Source organism: Ranitomeya variabilis, chromosome 2 (assembly GCF_051348905.1).
Source record: "Ranitomeya variabilis isolate aRanVar5 chromosome 2, aRanVar5.hap1, whole genome shotgun sequence".
In the NCBI taxonomy this organism is placed as follows: Eukaryota; Metazoa; Chordata; class Amphibia; order Anura; family Dendrobatidae; genus Ranitomeya; species Ranitomeya variabilis.
In genome coordinates, this window is record NC_135233.1 from 179527551 (window position 1) to 179544491 (window position 16941).

At 44.6% G+C, this 16941-nt stretch overlaps 1 protein-coding gene across 4 annotated transcripts in view; it reads right to left on the minus strand.

Moving 5' to 3' along the window:
- The window catches only part of PSEN2 (presenilin 2), an 86102-nt gene that overhangs the window by 38382 nt on the left and 30779 nt on the right, over nt 1–16941 (minus strand). For 2 of the 4 annotated variants that reach the window (XM_077283237.1, XM_077283236.1), the window contains exons 3-7: nt 11191–11423; nt 9399–9540; nt 8991–9058; nt 4389–4609; nt 2894–2992 (exon numbers count right to left, since the gene is read on the minus strand). In XM_077283237.1, the coding sequence (XP_077139352.1) occupies nt 2894–2992; nt 4389–4609; nt 8991–9058; nt 9399–9540; nt 11191–11423 (763 nt within the window). The remainder of the gene's footprint in view (nt 1–2893; nt 2993–4388; nt 4610–8990; nt 9059–9398; nt 9541–11190; nt 11424–16941) is intronic. The other 2 variants (XM_077283239.1, XM_077283238.1) reach the window with 1 other exon arrangement.

The window sequence follows — 16941 nt, forward strand, 5'->3', positions numbered from 1 at the left end:
TATCGTTAGACGGTTTGTAGTAGAGGGGTCTTCCTTTTAGGTATAGACCGTTTTTGGTATAGATTGTTTTTCTAATTCATTCTGAGTTACCTGACAGGCAGTCTGGGTCTCGCGCCGCTTTCCCTCGTCTCCGGGGACTCCGTAATAATTTAGGCCCCAGCTTCAGCGCGGCCTAACTCGAGCATTTAGCTCCACCCCTTTCTCTGCATCTTCGGGAGGGCTTTTCTCCTGCCAGTCGATAGCACGCCCTCCCCTACTGTTTCCGGCGGTTAGCTCCACCCATTCATCTCGGACATGTAGGAGTCCTGGGCATCATGGTCTCTCCTCATCTTGTTTGCAGCAATTAGATCCGCCCACTTTCAGCCTCACCAAGCGGGCTTTGGAAGTAACGCCCCCTCTTCTCTCCTTCTGCATGCGCTTTCTCCCTGTGGGCCCCACTCTTCCTCCCTGCAGCCGCCATTTGCCGGAATCAGGCACTGCTAACTGGACCACTTCCCCGACTGTTGACCTTCCGGTTTCCAGATTGTCCACCAATACAGTCCTTCCTCCGGAGGGACGAGTTCTCTCCTTCCGTAGGCCAAACTTAGCCGGCCTCTTGTCACGTGAATTTCGGTACGTTTCCCTTCTTCCACCAGGAGAAGCCACAGGCTCACCACATTAGGAAAAAAGTTTCCTTTAAATCCTCCTACGGGTGTTTCAGTTACACGAAGGGTAGACCCTCAGTACCAGTCCTGGTAGGTTTTACTCCGCTTGACTCATCATGGATCAAAGATTACTGAATGGAGGAGTCCGTATTTGGTTTTTTTCAGGATGGAGGCTCTTCATTCAGTAATTGCCTTCCTGGGAACCGCAGGAGTTTTTTTTGTTTCATGGAAGCCTTTATCCATGTTCTTGTGTCTTCGGGGAATCAAAGATTCCTGCATTTTGCGATGGATGGCTCCATTTTCAATTTGCCCTCTTCCCTTTCGGGCTCTTGACCAATCCCAGAGTCTTTGAAGAGACTGTGCCAGCGGTTTTTGCACATTCTGCGGATCACAGGTTAAGTGCTATTGCCATACCTCGCCGACGTTCTCATCATGGCTCTGCCTGTCATTCTTTATTCTCTTCCTTTTGTCCATCTCGGACTCATCCTCTGTAGCGTTCCTTCATCTGGTTTCCTGGTCAGGGCGATGTGAATCTATCCGGCTAAGGCCGCCCAACACCCTCCTCCTTTTCGAAATATGGACTTGTGCATATAGAGGCCTTCCGGCCTCCAGGTAAATGGTTGCTCACTGGATCCGGACAGCAATGGAAGCTTACCGGGTCAGAGCAAAAATTTTCTGCCTATGCTTCAGAGGATGCCAGCTTACGTAGAAGACCTTGCAGGAGGTAGTGGCGAGTTTTCCAACCTGAATGGAGTTTTCTGCTGTTCCGTCCCCTTGGGTACTGCCTTGGGACGTCCCATGGCTTCCTGTGTCCCCCAATGAAGCGATAGAGAAACCAGGATTTTTTGGCTACTCACCGTAAAATCTGTTTCTCGGAGCCTTCACTGGGGGTCACAACACCCTCCCAAGTTTAACAGCTCTGTTTACTGTATTATATTGTTACAGTTTTGAGTTTGTGTGTTTTTCTCTTACTTGTTGCTTCTCCTACTGCTTTCTCACTGATTAGCCTAGTGTCGGTCGGTGGTGTGTACACTGCAGAGGAGGAGCTAACTTTTTTGTGCATAGTGTCAGCCTCCTAGCGGCAGCAGCATACACCCATAGTTTCCTGTGTCCCCCAATGAAGGCTCAGAGAAACAAGTTTTACAGTGAGTAGCCAAAAAATCCTGTTATTTAATACATCCCTTTTCTTGACCCAATGAGGGTCCTTATAGCATAAGATGTACAAGATATTTCCAACCTAGTAGTGATGAGTGTGTGTGCTCGTTAATAGCGCATCTTCAGTGTGCTCAAATATTATGTTTGAGTTTACGTAGTTGCATGTCTCACTGCTGTTCGACAGCTGTTTGTTAGGCAATATCTGTATGTGTTGTGGCTGTCAAACAGCTGCGAGACATGCAGCCGCAGGGACTCAAACATAATATTCGAGCACGCCAAAAATGCTCCATTAAACGCACGAGTGTGCTCCGATAACACCTTATTTGAGCATGCTCGCTCATGACTAGCTACCAACGGCCATATCTCAGCCTGCACAGCAGCGATTCAGGGCTAATAAAGCTGAGACGAAGCACAAAATATAAATTAAAATGAGATATACATGTCTGTGGCAGTCCTGATTCGCTGCTGTAGCTGCAATCTAGGCTGAGATCGAGTGTTATAATTCACCCTCCCTCACCCCTGAGTTCAGACAGTAAGAAGAAGAGGTGAGGCTGTGCGGGAGCTGACAGGCTGCAGGGACAAGAGAGAGGGTGTGTGATCTCCTCGAGTCCCTGTGCAACACTAGGTTTTACGTAGCACACCTGAGAAGTTAAAAGAAAAAAAAAAAGGGGGGGAGGGGAGAAGGAGGGATAATTATGCAATCTTGGTGAATGTTTTTTAAATAAATGAAAAAACATTTATGCCTTCGAATATGCTGATAAAACACTGATTGTATTTAAAATGGAAAAACACTGTCATGCAAGTGTAATCAGGGGCTCAGCTCCTAAAATATGGTGCTCTCAGAAGAAAAAAAGTTCAGGAAGAAGCCTGTGTGTATATAAAGTGTGAAGTGTCTACTTTCATTTTATTCTGGAATTTAGATTTAATTTGCACATGTCAAAATTTGAGATTATTGCCCTGGCTATCAGTGGCTCAAAGTTATTTATTTTATTTTTTTTAAAAAGCTAGCAGCAAAATGGTTAAAATGCAACTTTATAATCATAGTTGTAGCATGACAACTTGTTTAAGGAGGCCCCAATATGGAATATACTTACAGGAATATATCAGTGCTGGAAATATAGGCTCATTTCTTTCCTGCGCAGTTTCCACCAGCATCCTCAAAGGGCCTTTTGGGCACAATACAGCTAGCAAATCTGTCAGCAAAGGCACAATAGAGTCATGACAGAAATCAGGCAGAAAACGCAAGCTTATCAAGCTGACCTATTTTTGTTTTGTACATCTGTTACCGGTAAGACGTTGGCATCCAGATCTACAAAAAGGGATTGCTTTGTAGTTAAAACTTATTTTGTGGTTGTCAAAATGTAAAATAATAAAAGTACCGGTGACTAATGTTCCAGTTCTTTAATTCTGAACACTGCACTCCTGGCCTGATTTCGCACCCACATAAAGCGCTTCTCCTGGCTCTAGGTCATTGATGTGCCTGAAGGACAAGGTCTGCTCGGCTGAGTAAGGTGAAACCCGGCCCATGTTTACCTGAAGCAAATTCTGCTTAAAAAACAACAACAACGCGGGTACGCTTGCATCAAAGACACACTGTGCTGCTAATGTGAGGAGGTCGTCTTAAATTTTTCAGAACAAAAAAAAAAAAAGTTGTTTTGTTAAGGATAAAATGAGGTGAATGTAACTTCTTTGAAGTGAACGAATCCTGAAAGAAACCTCTAAAAAGTAGGCATTGTCATATCAAAATTGGAAAGGACATTCAAAGAAAAAACAAAAACAAAAACAAGCCTTTAAAAATGCCTTGGGACTAAAAAAAAAAAAAAAAAAATGCTGCAAAAAAGCATTTTCTGAAACAGTTTCTGCTTGTAATTGACGGTATGGTGCAAACATGTGTCAGTCCAGGTGTGGACCATCATTCAGTTGTGAAGTACCTATCCAACCTTACTCTTAATCAATAGCTGCTTATTGGGTGATCATACAAGTACCCAAAATTAACAAGACTTTTAAAGGAGTTCTGGAAAATGAATAGTGTCGAAAGCCATTTTATTCCAAGGTGCAGCTTGTCCTAGTCACGGGTAAGAACAGATTGCAGTCTAAAACACCACTTGAGATGTGTCTCAACTGACAGATGAAGAGTATCGTAAACACACATATCTCTGATCTGCAAGAGCAGGGCTGCAACATGACAAGAAATAAATCTTCATGCTGACTGGGCATAAACAACCTTCAGTCCACTGTGTGCTGTCAGTTAGCAAGAAGATTTACTTCTTCTCATGTAACAGTTCTGCACTGAGCGCTAACTGAGATATGCGTATTTACGATACTCGTCTTGTCAGCTTAGACCCACTTATCAAGCGGTGTTCTTTTTAGGCTGCAACAAGGCTTGACTCACAACTAGGACAGGCTGCAGTTTGAATTAAGTGACAGGGACCAAATATCGTATTCTTGAATGAGCAGGATCAAAATTAAGAAAGTTACTGACAAACCTATATTATTGCCAGTATCTGCCAAAAAATTGTCATCACGTTATCTGGTAATTATACAGACATTATGGCAATAATTTAAAAACAATAGAAATTAGTTACTTACCATAAACAGATATGGCTCCAAGAATAACCCAAGCTGACCACTCTGGCAAATACTTGATGAAAACCAGAGCCATCAGAGCACTGATCATGATGAGATAAGCCTGCTGAAGTTGAAGAGGCCCTTTCCAATGAATACAGATCATTCCCACTGCCCCAAAATTCCAGATGACCATGAACAAGGTTGGATAGTCCATCGCTACATTGTACGTCTTGAAAACCTCACTATAAAAGTAGAAAAGCAGGGTTTTGGTTGACACCATGAAAGTTATTAGTAACATCTCTATTTGTAGCCAACATGCTTTTTTTTTTTTGAAGTTCTATTAATGTACACTTAGAGCAATTAAAGAAACAAAGAGGAAGTACAGTGCAGCTCCAATTACACAAAAAATAGGGGGTTGTGGCTTTGTTGTTGTACTGAGCAGATGTGTTTGTGCAGAGCTTCGAATATTATGCCCAAGAAAGAACCAGAGCATCCGCTGCTATGACTCTGGGATCTCGCGACCGAGCTATGAACCTGAAGACTTTGGGGTTCAGTCTGGACGCCACTAGATCCACATCCGGGGTCCCCCAACGAAGACAGATTTGTTGGAAAACATCCGGATGAAGTTCCCACTCCCCCGAGGCGAGACCCTGGCAGCTGAGTTTACCGAGTGGTTCCTCTCTGCCCATCGAAGAATGCGAGATATCTCGCACATGGCCACCCTGAAGTGGGTACCCCCTTGATGGTTGATGTTTGCCACAGCCATGGCGTTGTCCAATTGAATTCGGATGGGGTGATCCGCTAGGAGATAATGAAACTGCAGTAGCGCTAGCTTCCAAGACATTGATTGAAAGTTTGGATTCCCGAGATGACCAGCGGCCCTGGTGATGAAAAACTGCTCCCCAGTCCAGAAGACTGGCATCAGTAGTCACGACTAGCCATTGAACTGGGAGAAAGGTCTTTCAGATGGTGGACATTGAGTTCTTCCCTCAACCAGGGAGAGTCTGCCTGACCCACAGGGATAGGCGGCACTGGCAGTCAAGGGAGAACGGGTTCTTGTCCCAAACCGCTAGAAGAGCATGCTGTAAGGGACGGAGGTGCATCTGTGCAAAAGGAACCGATTCCATTTCTGCCACCATTTTGCCCTATACCCTCATGACAAAGCGGACAGAATGAGGGGATGACTGAGTGCATGGGCTCCTTGCTGCAGGGCTAGAACTTTGTCTTGAGGGATAATCATCATCAACCCTCAAGAGGTGTCCAGGGTCATGACTAAAAAGGAGATCTGCTGAGCTGGAACAGGGAAGGCTTGGCTATGTTTATCAGCCAACCCAGACGAGAAAGAGTATCGCAAGTGACACGAAGGGACGGACCCTTGACCTGGAGGTCGTCCAGATAGGGTAGTACGACCACGCCCTGAGAGTGCTGGATGGACATGACAGCTGACAGCTGCCATGACCTTTGTTAAGACCCTGGGAGCGGTAGTGAGGCCAAAGGGCAAGGCCGTGAACTGAAAATGCTGTTCGTGAATGGCGAAACACAGGAACTTTTGGTGTGTGTGTGTGTGCGCGCGGGTGTGTCTCTCTGGGGAGGGGGGGGGGGGAAATCGGGATGTGCAGGTAAGCATCTTGAATATGGATGGATGCTAGAAACTCCCCTTTTTCTATCGAGGATGACCGAACACAGAGACTTCCTGCGGAAATGACGGACCTTGTCTAGGATGGGTCTCACTTTTCCGTCCTTTTTTGGGACAACGAATAGGTTGGAGTAGAATTCCTCGAACCTTTCATTTTCCGGAACCGAGACAATTACGCCATTGTGGCACAAAGTCTATGGCTCAGGATAGAGCCTTTGCCCTTGATGCTGGAAGTCGGGAAGGAAAGAAACGAGCCGGGGGACGAGAAGAAAAATTGATTTTGTATCCGGAAGACACCAGGTTTCTGACCCATTTGTCATGAACGGCTGAGAGCCAGACCTTGTGAAACAGAAGTAGGTGACCACCTACTCTGCTGGTATCGACCGGATAACCCCATGAGTCATTGGGCGGAAAATCTGTGGGACCTAGATCCCTTAGATCCAGACTGATTGAGCAGGCCCTTCCATTGCTGATTGGACCTAGAGGATGCCTAAGGCTGGGACATGATCTACTCCTATGTGCCCCCCCCCCCCCCAATCAGGAAATGGAGAGGGAGAGACTCCTACCCAGGTCCTGTGTTAGAAATGTCTCTCGGATGATGCTGCAGGTACCTCCGTTGTGCTGCTGTCGCTGGTGATTTTTTGGATGGTGCAGGGATAAGTTTAAAAACCCTCAATCCACTCTCCCTTTCATAGGGAGATTGACAGGAACCGTCCGCCTCCTTGCTTCATCTGCTAGAAAGTGGTGGAGCAGTGGGGGCTGCACAGAAGCCAAAATGGAAGGTGCCTCTGTGCATCCAAGGGTTTCAATCCTGGTATACAGGGCTGGTTGTCCGGCATTAGGCCTGGCTGCAGAAGAGGGTACATGGAGGCGACACTCCATGTGCTCGTCTATTGATGATGCGGGGAGATCGGTGCCCTTTAAGGGACTAGTCGCCACTAAAACTCAGCCCAGGCATGGCAATCCCACGCCGCAGAAGAGGATATGTGGAGGCGACACTCCACATGCTCGCCTGTTGTTGGCTCGCCTTGAAAGGATCCGTCGCCCCTTCATCCAGGTAAAAAAAATCTTAAGAATTAAAATTAACCCCTTTCTGACTTCGGACGGGATAGTACATTCGAGGACAGATACCCCGCTTTGATGCAGGGCTCCGGCGGTGAGCCCGCATTAAAGCTGGGACATGTCAGCTGTTTTGAACAGCTGACATGTGCCCGCAATAGCGGCGGGTGGAATTGCGATTCACCCGCCGCTATTAACTAGTTAAATGCCGCTGTCAAACACTGAAGGCGGCATTTAACCGGCGCTGGTCACATGATCGGGGGTCAGCGATGCGTCAAGAATAGTAACCATAGAGGTTCTTGAGACCTCTATGGTTACTGATCTCGGATAGCTGTGAGTGCCACCTTGTGGTCGGCGCTCATAGCACACCTGCAATTCTGCTGCATAGCAGCGATCTGATGATCGCTGCTATGTAGCAGAGCCGATGGCATTGTGCCAGCTTCTAGCCTCCCATGGAGGCTATTGAAGCATGGCAAAAGTAAAAAAAAAAAGTTAAAAAAAATGTGAAAAAAATAATTAAAAAAAAATATATAAAAGTTTAAATCACCCCCCTTTCGCCCCATTCAAAATAAATCAATAAAAAAAAAAAAAAAAATCAAACCTACACATATTTGGTATCGCCGCGTTCAGAATCGCCCGATCAATAAAAAAAAAAAAAAAAAAGCATTAACCTAATCGCTACGCCAGAATTACGTTTTTGTGGTCGCCGCGACATTGCATTAAAATGCATCTGCACCGAAATGGTATCACTAAAAACGCCAGCTTGGCACGCAAAAAATAAGCCCTCAACCGACCCCAGATCACGAAAAATGGAGACGCTACGATTATCGGAAAATGGCGCAATTTTTTTTTTAGCAAAGTTGGGAATTTTTTTTTTTAGCACTTAGATAAAAAATAACCTGGTCATGTTAGGTGTCTATGAACTCGTAATGACCTGAATCATAATGGCAGGTCAGTTTTAGCATTTAGTGAACCTATCAAAAAAGCCAAACAAAAAACAAGGGTGGGATTGCACTTTTTTTTGCAATTTCACCGCACTTGGAATTTTCTTCCCGTTTTCTAGTACACGACATGCTAAAACCAATGATGTTGTTCAAAAGTACATCTCGTCCCGCAAAAAATATGCCCTCACATGGCCATATTGACGGAAAAATAAAAAAAAAAGTTATGGCTCTGGGAAGGAGGGGAGCGAAAAACGAACACGGAAAAACGGAAAATCCCAAGGTCATGAAGGGGTTAAAAGTTAAAATAAAAAATAGTTTTTGGTCTGAATAGCAGACCCATGCTCCTACGGACACTAAGCATGAACTGGTTCTCTAGGAGCCAGCAGGAAGGTGTACATTGCAGAGGAGGAGCTAACTTTCTTTGTGTTAACTTAGTGTCAGCCTCCTAGTGGCAAGCAGAATACAACCACGGTCCTGTGTCCCCCAATGAGGGGAAGGAGAAAGAGGATTTGGTGACGTCAAGAACATAAGGAAAAAAAAAAACCTCTGAGTTATGCTATATTCACACATTGCGTTTTTGCAGCTTTTTTTATTGTAAGTGTAAGCTGCTTACAGAAAGCAGATTTTGCTTAAATTTAGCTGTTATTTTTTCCAAGTTTTTGCATTTTGAAAAATGGTGCAAAAATCGACGAAACAGGTGCCATGCTGCATTTTTCAAATATGCAGATCCTATGAAAAAAGTCATTGAAAAAAGATTAGATTTCAGAAATCTCATTGACTTTGCTGGTACTGTGAAATGCAGCAGAAAATTTGCATTAAAAAAAGTTGCAAAAATGCAACTTATGAATATAGCTTAAGACTGACAAAGTGCAATAGAGCACGAAATGCTGTTCACTGCAGCCTTTGCTTTGATGGTCATTGTTGATCAGCCCCATGTAATAGGAAAATAAATACCTGTTATCTGAAATGGCAACAAATACTTACCAGAGATACATGTACGTGAACATGAAAAGCAGCATCAACGATGAGAGAATGAGCCATCCGTGAATAAACTAAAGAAAAAATAAAATAGATTTTGGAATTTAGTATCACTCTTGACAGTACGATGTGCAAGCTTTTGAATATATAACGGATACATATATATACACCGTATATATGGTGTCAATAGGTGAAGCAGGCGCTGGCTGAATAACACAGGTGGCACTTGCCTAGAACAGACTCAGCTCCTGAGCCTGCCCCACAGAACAGCACCATGATGTAATAGTATGTTATGATGCGGGAAGCGGTTATAAAGCTACTTTATTTATTTTTTTGAAGTGAAGGGGAAAACTGTATATAGGTTTTACAGCTATAACTTACTGCATTACAAGAGGTAATAGAGTAACTGCTCACCTTATAGCAGCGATACTTGTATAACAACACCAGAAATATAGTCATCACTAGGATAACACTAATCATAATAATCGTATTCAACACAGAGTTCAGAAGTCTTTGGCCAACAGATGGGGTGTCTTCAGAAAAAGGGGTGTAAATTCTAAAAAGCAAAATAAACCGTGTCACAATAAAGCAGAAGAAATTCATCTCTAACCAGAAGCCTAGGTCACAGAGGTCAGATGTCTTTACTTAGTGCTATAAAAGCATGGGGATGACTGTGGGCCTGATTCACAGCCTCAAGGGAACCTGGGAGTGTGTTCCACCCAACAAACTGCTTACGTTGGCAGGTAGATCTCTGAAATCTGACATTTCAAAGGAAATACAGCTAGAGGATCCAGCTGGGCACCATAGCGGTAGACGAGGCTAATATGGTGTTAGTAGATCTGTCAAGTCAATCACCTGGAGCAGCGCTGAGAAAATCTGGCTGGCAGAAGCGCTGGACTCCGCTTGCCTCCAGCTATGGTCCCTGGCCAGATGATCTAACTATATGCTCCAGTGTTTCAGAGAAATCTTTTCTTCTAGCCATTGAGATTTGCAGGAAACCATTGTTGCAATCTGCTGCCATCATGAGTCTGACAGTAAGGCTGGGTTCACATTACGTTACTGGCGTCCGTTGGACGGACTACGTTACACCGCGGCATAACGCGGTGTAACGCAGTCCGTGAACGCCGCCATTGAGTCCAATGTCGAACGCATCGCTAATGGGCGTGCGCTAGCGATGTGCCGTCATTGAGTGACGGACCCTGGGACGCGGGCTGCAGCGTTTCCGGGTCCGTCACTGCTAGCGCAGATAGAGCATCGGCTAGCTTTATCTGCGCTAGCGCGATGACATATCGGCCCTTGCGTTAATAGCAGCCCGTTAACGCATGTGTGGAACGGGCTACTGTTAACGCAATGTGAACCTGGCCTAATGGTATGTGCATACGATCCGGAAGAGGCAGCGCTTTGGACACCATGCATGTCTGCTGCGTCCAAAGCGCTGGCATCTATTTAACGCAGGCGATTCCACATGTGTTCACTGAACCGTACGGATTCACCGAGTCAATACATTCTATGGGTGACATTTCTCTTGTGGAGACTCGCGTCTTTGCAAACTAAATTGACATGCTGCTGTCTGCAGAGAGGCGTCACATGTCCATCTCTGTGGGTGATCCATGGGTGCCTGTGGACGCATAGTGGCCATGGCACTTCTTAAAATCCCATTCACTATGCTGTAACTTCTGGATGTTGCACGAGTACGCAGCGTCCAATGCGCAGTATTTTCTGATCATCTGTACATTTATATATATATATTTTTTTTTTTTTTATTTTTTTTTAATCTGTTATTCAAAAATGTATTTCTTCATTTTTAAAGCATTGGAGCTGAAGGTAGCAGAAAACACTGGTAACAGTAAGTGTAAGGTAGCTGCATCAGCGGTCTACATATAGAAATGTGGAGCAGGAACACTGAACATGTTTGTAGCATGCCTTAAGGGGTCAGCAAGGACCTCACCGATTTCCAAAGCAACATCTAAAAGCCAGAAGAAACTCAAGAACACTCTGCTCCGTATAAGAGCAGTAATTACCAATAAGGAACAGACGGTTTTACTTCTTCGTTTGTCATTGTGACGTCACAACGTCCGGCACTGTACATATGACAGCAAAGTCGCATTGCCACTAGTTTCCATGATGAAAGGGCCAATATATGTAGCCAATAATGCAAAACAGCAAACTGTAAAATAAAACTTGAAAAAAAAAAAAGCCTACTTACAACTGTCCATTCTTCTCAGTATAGAAGCTGACGGATTTTATTGTCGCCACCACCACAACCATGCAGAGAGTGACCGGCACAAAGAGCATTATCACATGTTTTGCCCCATATTTAAGCGTTAGCTCTTCTTCGTCATTCTCCACCAAAACTTCTCGGACAGAGGCTGCTGCTCCGGATGTCTCCCCATTGGAGGCGTCTCCCGGCACCTCTGTGCTGACGCTGTACTGGCTCTGCTGGAGAAGTGTGGAGATCAGTCAAACAGTAAGCTTGACGAGTACATATGTCTAAAACAGATTGCTTCATTGCAGCCTTAAAGTAGTACTAACAGAAGGGTCCAAAAGTTCTTTAAGTGCATTGTGACCCTTTAAGGGACAAACAATAAAAAAAAATTTTTTTTGCGCTTTTATTTTTCCCTCCCCTTCTTCCAAGAGCCATAACTTATTTTCCAGTTGAAAAAGCCATACGAGACAGTTTACTGGAAAAACTCACGCTTCATGGTGATCTCACTGGCACAGAAACCGGGGTGATGGAAACCCAGGCTGTTCCTATAAGGCCGAGTTCACAAAAAATATTGGATTCATTGTAATTCTTTAGAATAGGAAACTGCATTTGGGCATTTAAATACCTGCTGCGGTATAATATAAAAAAAAATAAAAATAATAATAATACACACATCTATCTATCTATCTATCTAATCGTCTAACTGTTTGCCTGCAAAGGAAATCCCGTGTTGCTGATTTGTCGCAGGCGGCTGGCGCAACCAATCAGCGATATTGGCGCGGAATTTAACCCCCACTCACAGCGCGACGTAGTTCACTCACGTTTACTGAATAAGTTCTGTCAGTCACAGTGCAACGTAGTTCAGACACGGTTAATGAACAGTTTCTGTCAGTCACCATGTGACATAGTTCACTCACATTTACTGAACACGTTCAATACAGTTACAGATATTCATGTAATGGTTTATATATTTTAATGATCTGTTTATTAATTTCGTTCAATTGTATTAAGTTCTATGAGCAATAAAATGTAATGATAGTTCATTGCAATATTCTTAAATCCTCATAAATAAACTACATAGATATTCTAGAATACCCGATGCGTCAGAATCGGGCCACCACCTAATATGATATATAAAATAAAATATATATATATATATATATATATAATATTGTATTAGATGGTGGCCCGATTCTAACGCATCTGGTATTCTAGAATATGTATGTATGTATGCATGCATGCATGCATGTAGCAGCCACATAGTATATAGCACAGGCCACGTAGTATATAGGAACCATGTAGTATATAGCAGACAAATACTACTTGGCCTGTGCTATATACTATGTGGCTGCTATATACATACGTACATAAATATTGTAGAATACCCGCTGCGTTAATACAGGCCACGCAGTATATAACAGTAGCCACGCAGTATATAACACAGCCCACGTACTATATAACACAGGCCACGCAGTATATAGCAGCCACGCAGTATATAACACAGGCGACGTAGTATATAACACTGGCCACGTAATATATAGCACAGCCCACTCAGGATATAGCAGCCACGCAGTATATAGCACAGCCCCCGCAGTATATCACACTGGCCACGTAATATATAACAGCCCACGCAGTACATAGCAGCCACGCAGTATATAGCACAGCCCCCGCAGTATGTAACACTGGCCAAGTAATATAACACAGCCCACGCAGTATATAACATAGCCACGTTAGTATATAGCACAGAGATGTAGTATGTAACAGAGCCCACGCAGTATGTAACACAGCCCACGTAGTATATAGCAATGTGGGCACTATATGCGTGGTTAAAAAAGACTTAAAATAAAAAATAAACATATACTCACCTTCCGAAGGCCCCTTGAAGTCCTGGCCCTGTGTGTGGTGCACGCGGTAGCTTCCGGTACCAGGATTGGTATGAGCGCAAAACCTGTGTTGACGTCGCGGTCACATGACCGTGACGTCATGGAAGGTCCTTCTCGCATAGCATCCTTGGCACCGGAACCTGCCGCTTGCATTGCCGAGGACAGCCATGACGGAAGGTGAGAATAACCTTTTTTTTTATTATTATTCTTATTTGTAACATTAGATCTTTGGTCACACAGGGTTAATAGCTGCGTAACGGGAGTGCGTTATACCGCGCTCCGGTAACGCTGGCATTAACCCTGTGTGAGGGCTGACTGGAGGGGAGTACGGAGTGGGCTCTGACTGCGGGGAGGAAAGAGCGGCCATTTTGCCGCCGGACTGTGCCCATCGCTGATTGGTCATGGCAATGGTCGTGGGCATTTTGCCACGACCACTCGGCGACTTGGATTCCATGACAGACAGAGGCCGCAACCAATGAATATCCGCGACAGACAGAAAGTGACCCATAGACAATTATATAGTAGAATATATAAAATATATATATATATCTATCTATATAATTGTCTAAGGGTTTTTCTGTCTGTCTGTCCTGGAAATCCCGCGTCTCTGATTGGTCAAGGCCGCCAGGCCTCGACCAATCAGCGACGGGCACAGCATGGCGACGATGATGTCATAAAGGTTGCCTCGACCAATCAGCGACGGGCACAGTATCGACGTAGAAATCCCGCGTCTCTGATTGGTCGAGGCCGCCAGGCATATTCTAGAATACCCGATGCGTTAGAATCGGGCCACAATCTAGTATATATATATAATTGTCTAAGGGTTTTTCTGTCTGTCCTGGAAATCCCGCGTCTCTGATTGGTCGAGGCCGCCAGGCCTCGACCAATCAGCGACGGGCACAGTATCGACGTAGATGTCATAATGGTTGCCATGGAGACGATGATGTCATAAAGGTTGCCTCGACCAATCAGCGACGGGCACAGTTTGCCGCGAATTCTGGAATCATCATTGTCCATATACTACGGGGACATGCATATTCTAGAATACCCGATGCGTTAGAATCGGGCCACAATCTAGTGTATATATATATATATATATATATATATATATATATATATATATATATATATATATATATATATATATATATATATATATATATATATATATATATATATTTTATTTATTTTTGTTATTTTTTATTTTTATTTATTTTTTTTTTACACACACACACACACACACACACACACACACACACACCGTATATACTTTTTTTAGGCTGAAGTTGCCCCTCTCGGCTTATACTCGAGTCATTCCCAGGGGTCGGCAGGGGAGGGGGGAGCGGCAGCTGTCTAATAATACTGACCTGCTCCCGGCACGGTCCCTGCACATCCCTGGTTCTCCGGGCGCTGACAGCTTCTTCCTGTATTGAGCGGTCACATGGTACAGCTCATTAAAGTAATGAATATGGACCCCACTCCACTCCCATAGGGGTGGAGCCGCATATTCATTACTGTAATGAACGGTACCATGTGACCGCTCAATACAGGAAGAAGCTGCCGGCGCCCGGAGAACCAGGGACATCCAGGGACCGCGCCGGGAGCAGGCGAGTATGGCGGGGCAGTGGGCGATATTCACCTGTTCCTCGTTCCACCGTCGGCGCCGCTGTGTCTTCTGCGTCCTCTGCAGTGACACTCAGGTCAGAGGGTGCGATGACACGTTAGTGTGCGCCGCCCTCTGCCTGAGCGTCAGTGCGGAGGACGGGGAAGACACAGCGATGCTCGGCGGTGGAACGGAGGACAGGTGTATATAGCAAGTGCCGGGGGCCTGAGCGACGAGGGGCGAGCATTTTTTTTTTTTTTTTTTTTTTTTTTAATCACAGCAATAGCATATGAGGCAAATATCTCTATGGAGCATCTTATGGGGCCATAAACAGCATTTGTGGAGCATTACATGGGGCAAATATCTCCATGGAGCATCTTATGGGGCCATGTGCAGCATTATATGGGGCACATATTTCTATGGAGCATCTTATGGGGCCATAATCAGCATTTGTGCAGCATTGTATGGGGCAAATGTCAGTATGGAGCATCTTATGGGGCCATAATCAGCATTTGTGCAGCATTGTATGGGGCAAATGTCTCTATGGAGCATCTTATGGGGTCATAACATTTGTGCAGCATTATATGGGGCATATTTTAATATGGTGCATCTTATGGGGCCCATGCTGCATTCCCACCGTAGGCTTTCTAGTCATTAAGTTTTCCCAGGTTTTTGTGGCAAAATTAGGGGTCTCGGCTTATGCTCGGGCCGGCTTACACTGGAGTACATACCAATATATCTTGATCTTGCAATTACTAATTTGGGGTGTTTTCCTTCAGGATCTGATTCTTTTTTTTAAATCCTCAAAACAGTCCTAAGTGATGTTCACAAATACCGTATATACTCGAGTATAAGCCGACCCGAGTATAAGCCGACCCCCCTAATTTTGCCACAAAAAACTGGGAAAAACTTATTGACTCGAGTATAAGCCTAGGGTGGAAAATGCAGCAGCTACCGGTGAATTTAAAAATTAAAAATAGATGCTCCATACTGTTCATTATGGCCCCATAGATGCTCCATATAAAGCTGTGCCATATATAATGCTCTGCACCGTTCATTATGGTCCCATAGATGCTCCACATAAAGCTGTGCCATATATAATGCTCTGCACCGTTCATTATGGTCCCATAGATGCTCCACATAAAGCTGTGCCATATATAATGCTCTGCACCGTTCATTATGGTCCCATAGATGCTCCACATAAAGCTGTGCCATATATAATGCTCTGCACCGTTCATTATGGCCCCATAGATGCTCCACATAAAGATGTGCCATATATAATGCTCTGCACCGTTCATTATGGCCCGATAGATGCTCCACATAAAGCTGTGCCACATATAATGCTCTCCACCGTTCATTATGGTCCCATAGATGCTCCACATAAAGCTGTGCCATATATAATGCTCTGCACCGTTCATTATGGCCCCATAGATGCTCCACATAAAGCTGTGCCATATATAATGCTCTGCACAGTTCATTATGGCCCCATAGATGCTCCATAGAAAGCTGTGCCATATACAATGCTCTGCACCTTTGATTATGGCCCCATAGATAGCTGTGCCATATACAATGCTCTGCACCTTTGATTATGGCCCCATAGATAGCTGTGTGTTGTGAATTAGACTTTTTTGGCTTCCTCTTGTGGTCACTAGTGGTATGACTCTGGGATTGTCTTTCCCTAGTTTGGCACCCACCTGGGTCGTTAGTCCAGGGGTGTTGCTATATAAACTTCCTGAATTCTCAGTCTGGTGCCTGGCATCGTTGTAATCAGTTCCTTTCTGTTTGCTCCTGTCTGAGGGTCGTGGTTCTTGCAAAATTAAGCTAAGTCCTGCTTCCTTGTTTTTTGGTTATTTGCATTGCTCTTATTTATTTGTCCAGCTTGTACTAAATGTGATTCCTGATTTTGCTGGAAGCTCTAGGAGGCTGGTATCCTCCCCCCGGGCCGTTAGACGGTTCGGGGGTTCTTGTATATCCAGCGTGGAAATTTTGATAGGGTTTTTGCTGACCGTATAAGTCATCTTACTATATTCTGCTATTAGTCAGTGGGCCTCTCTTTGCTAAATATCTAGTTCATTCTTACGTTTGTCTTTTCTTCTTACCTCACCGTTATTATTTGTTGGGGGCTTGTATCCAACTTTTGGGGTCTTTTCTCTGGAGGCAAGAAAGGTCTATCTTTTCCCTTCTAGGGTTAGTTAGTTCTCCGGCTGGCGCGAGACGTCTAGAACCAACGTAGGCACGTTCCCCGGCTGCTGCTATTTGTGGTCC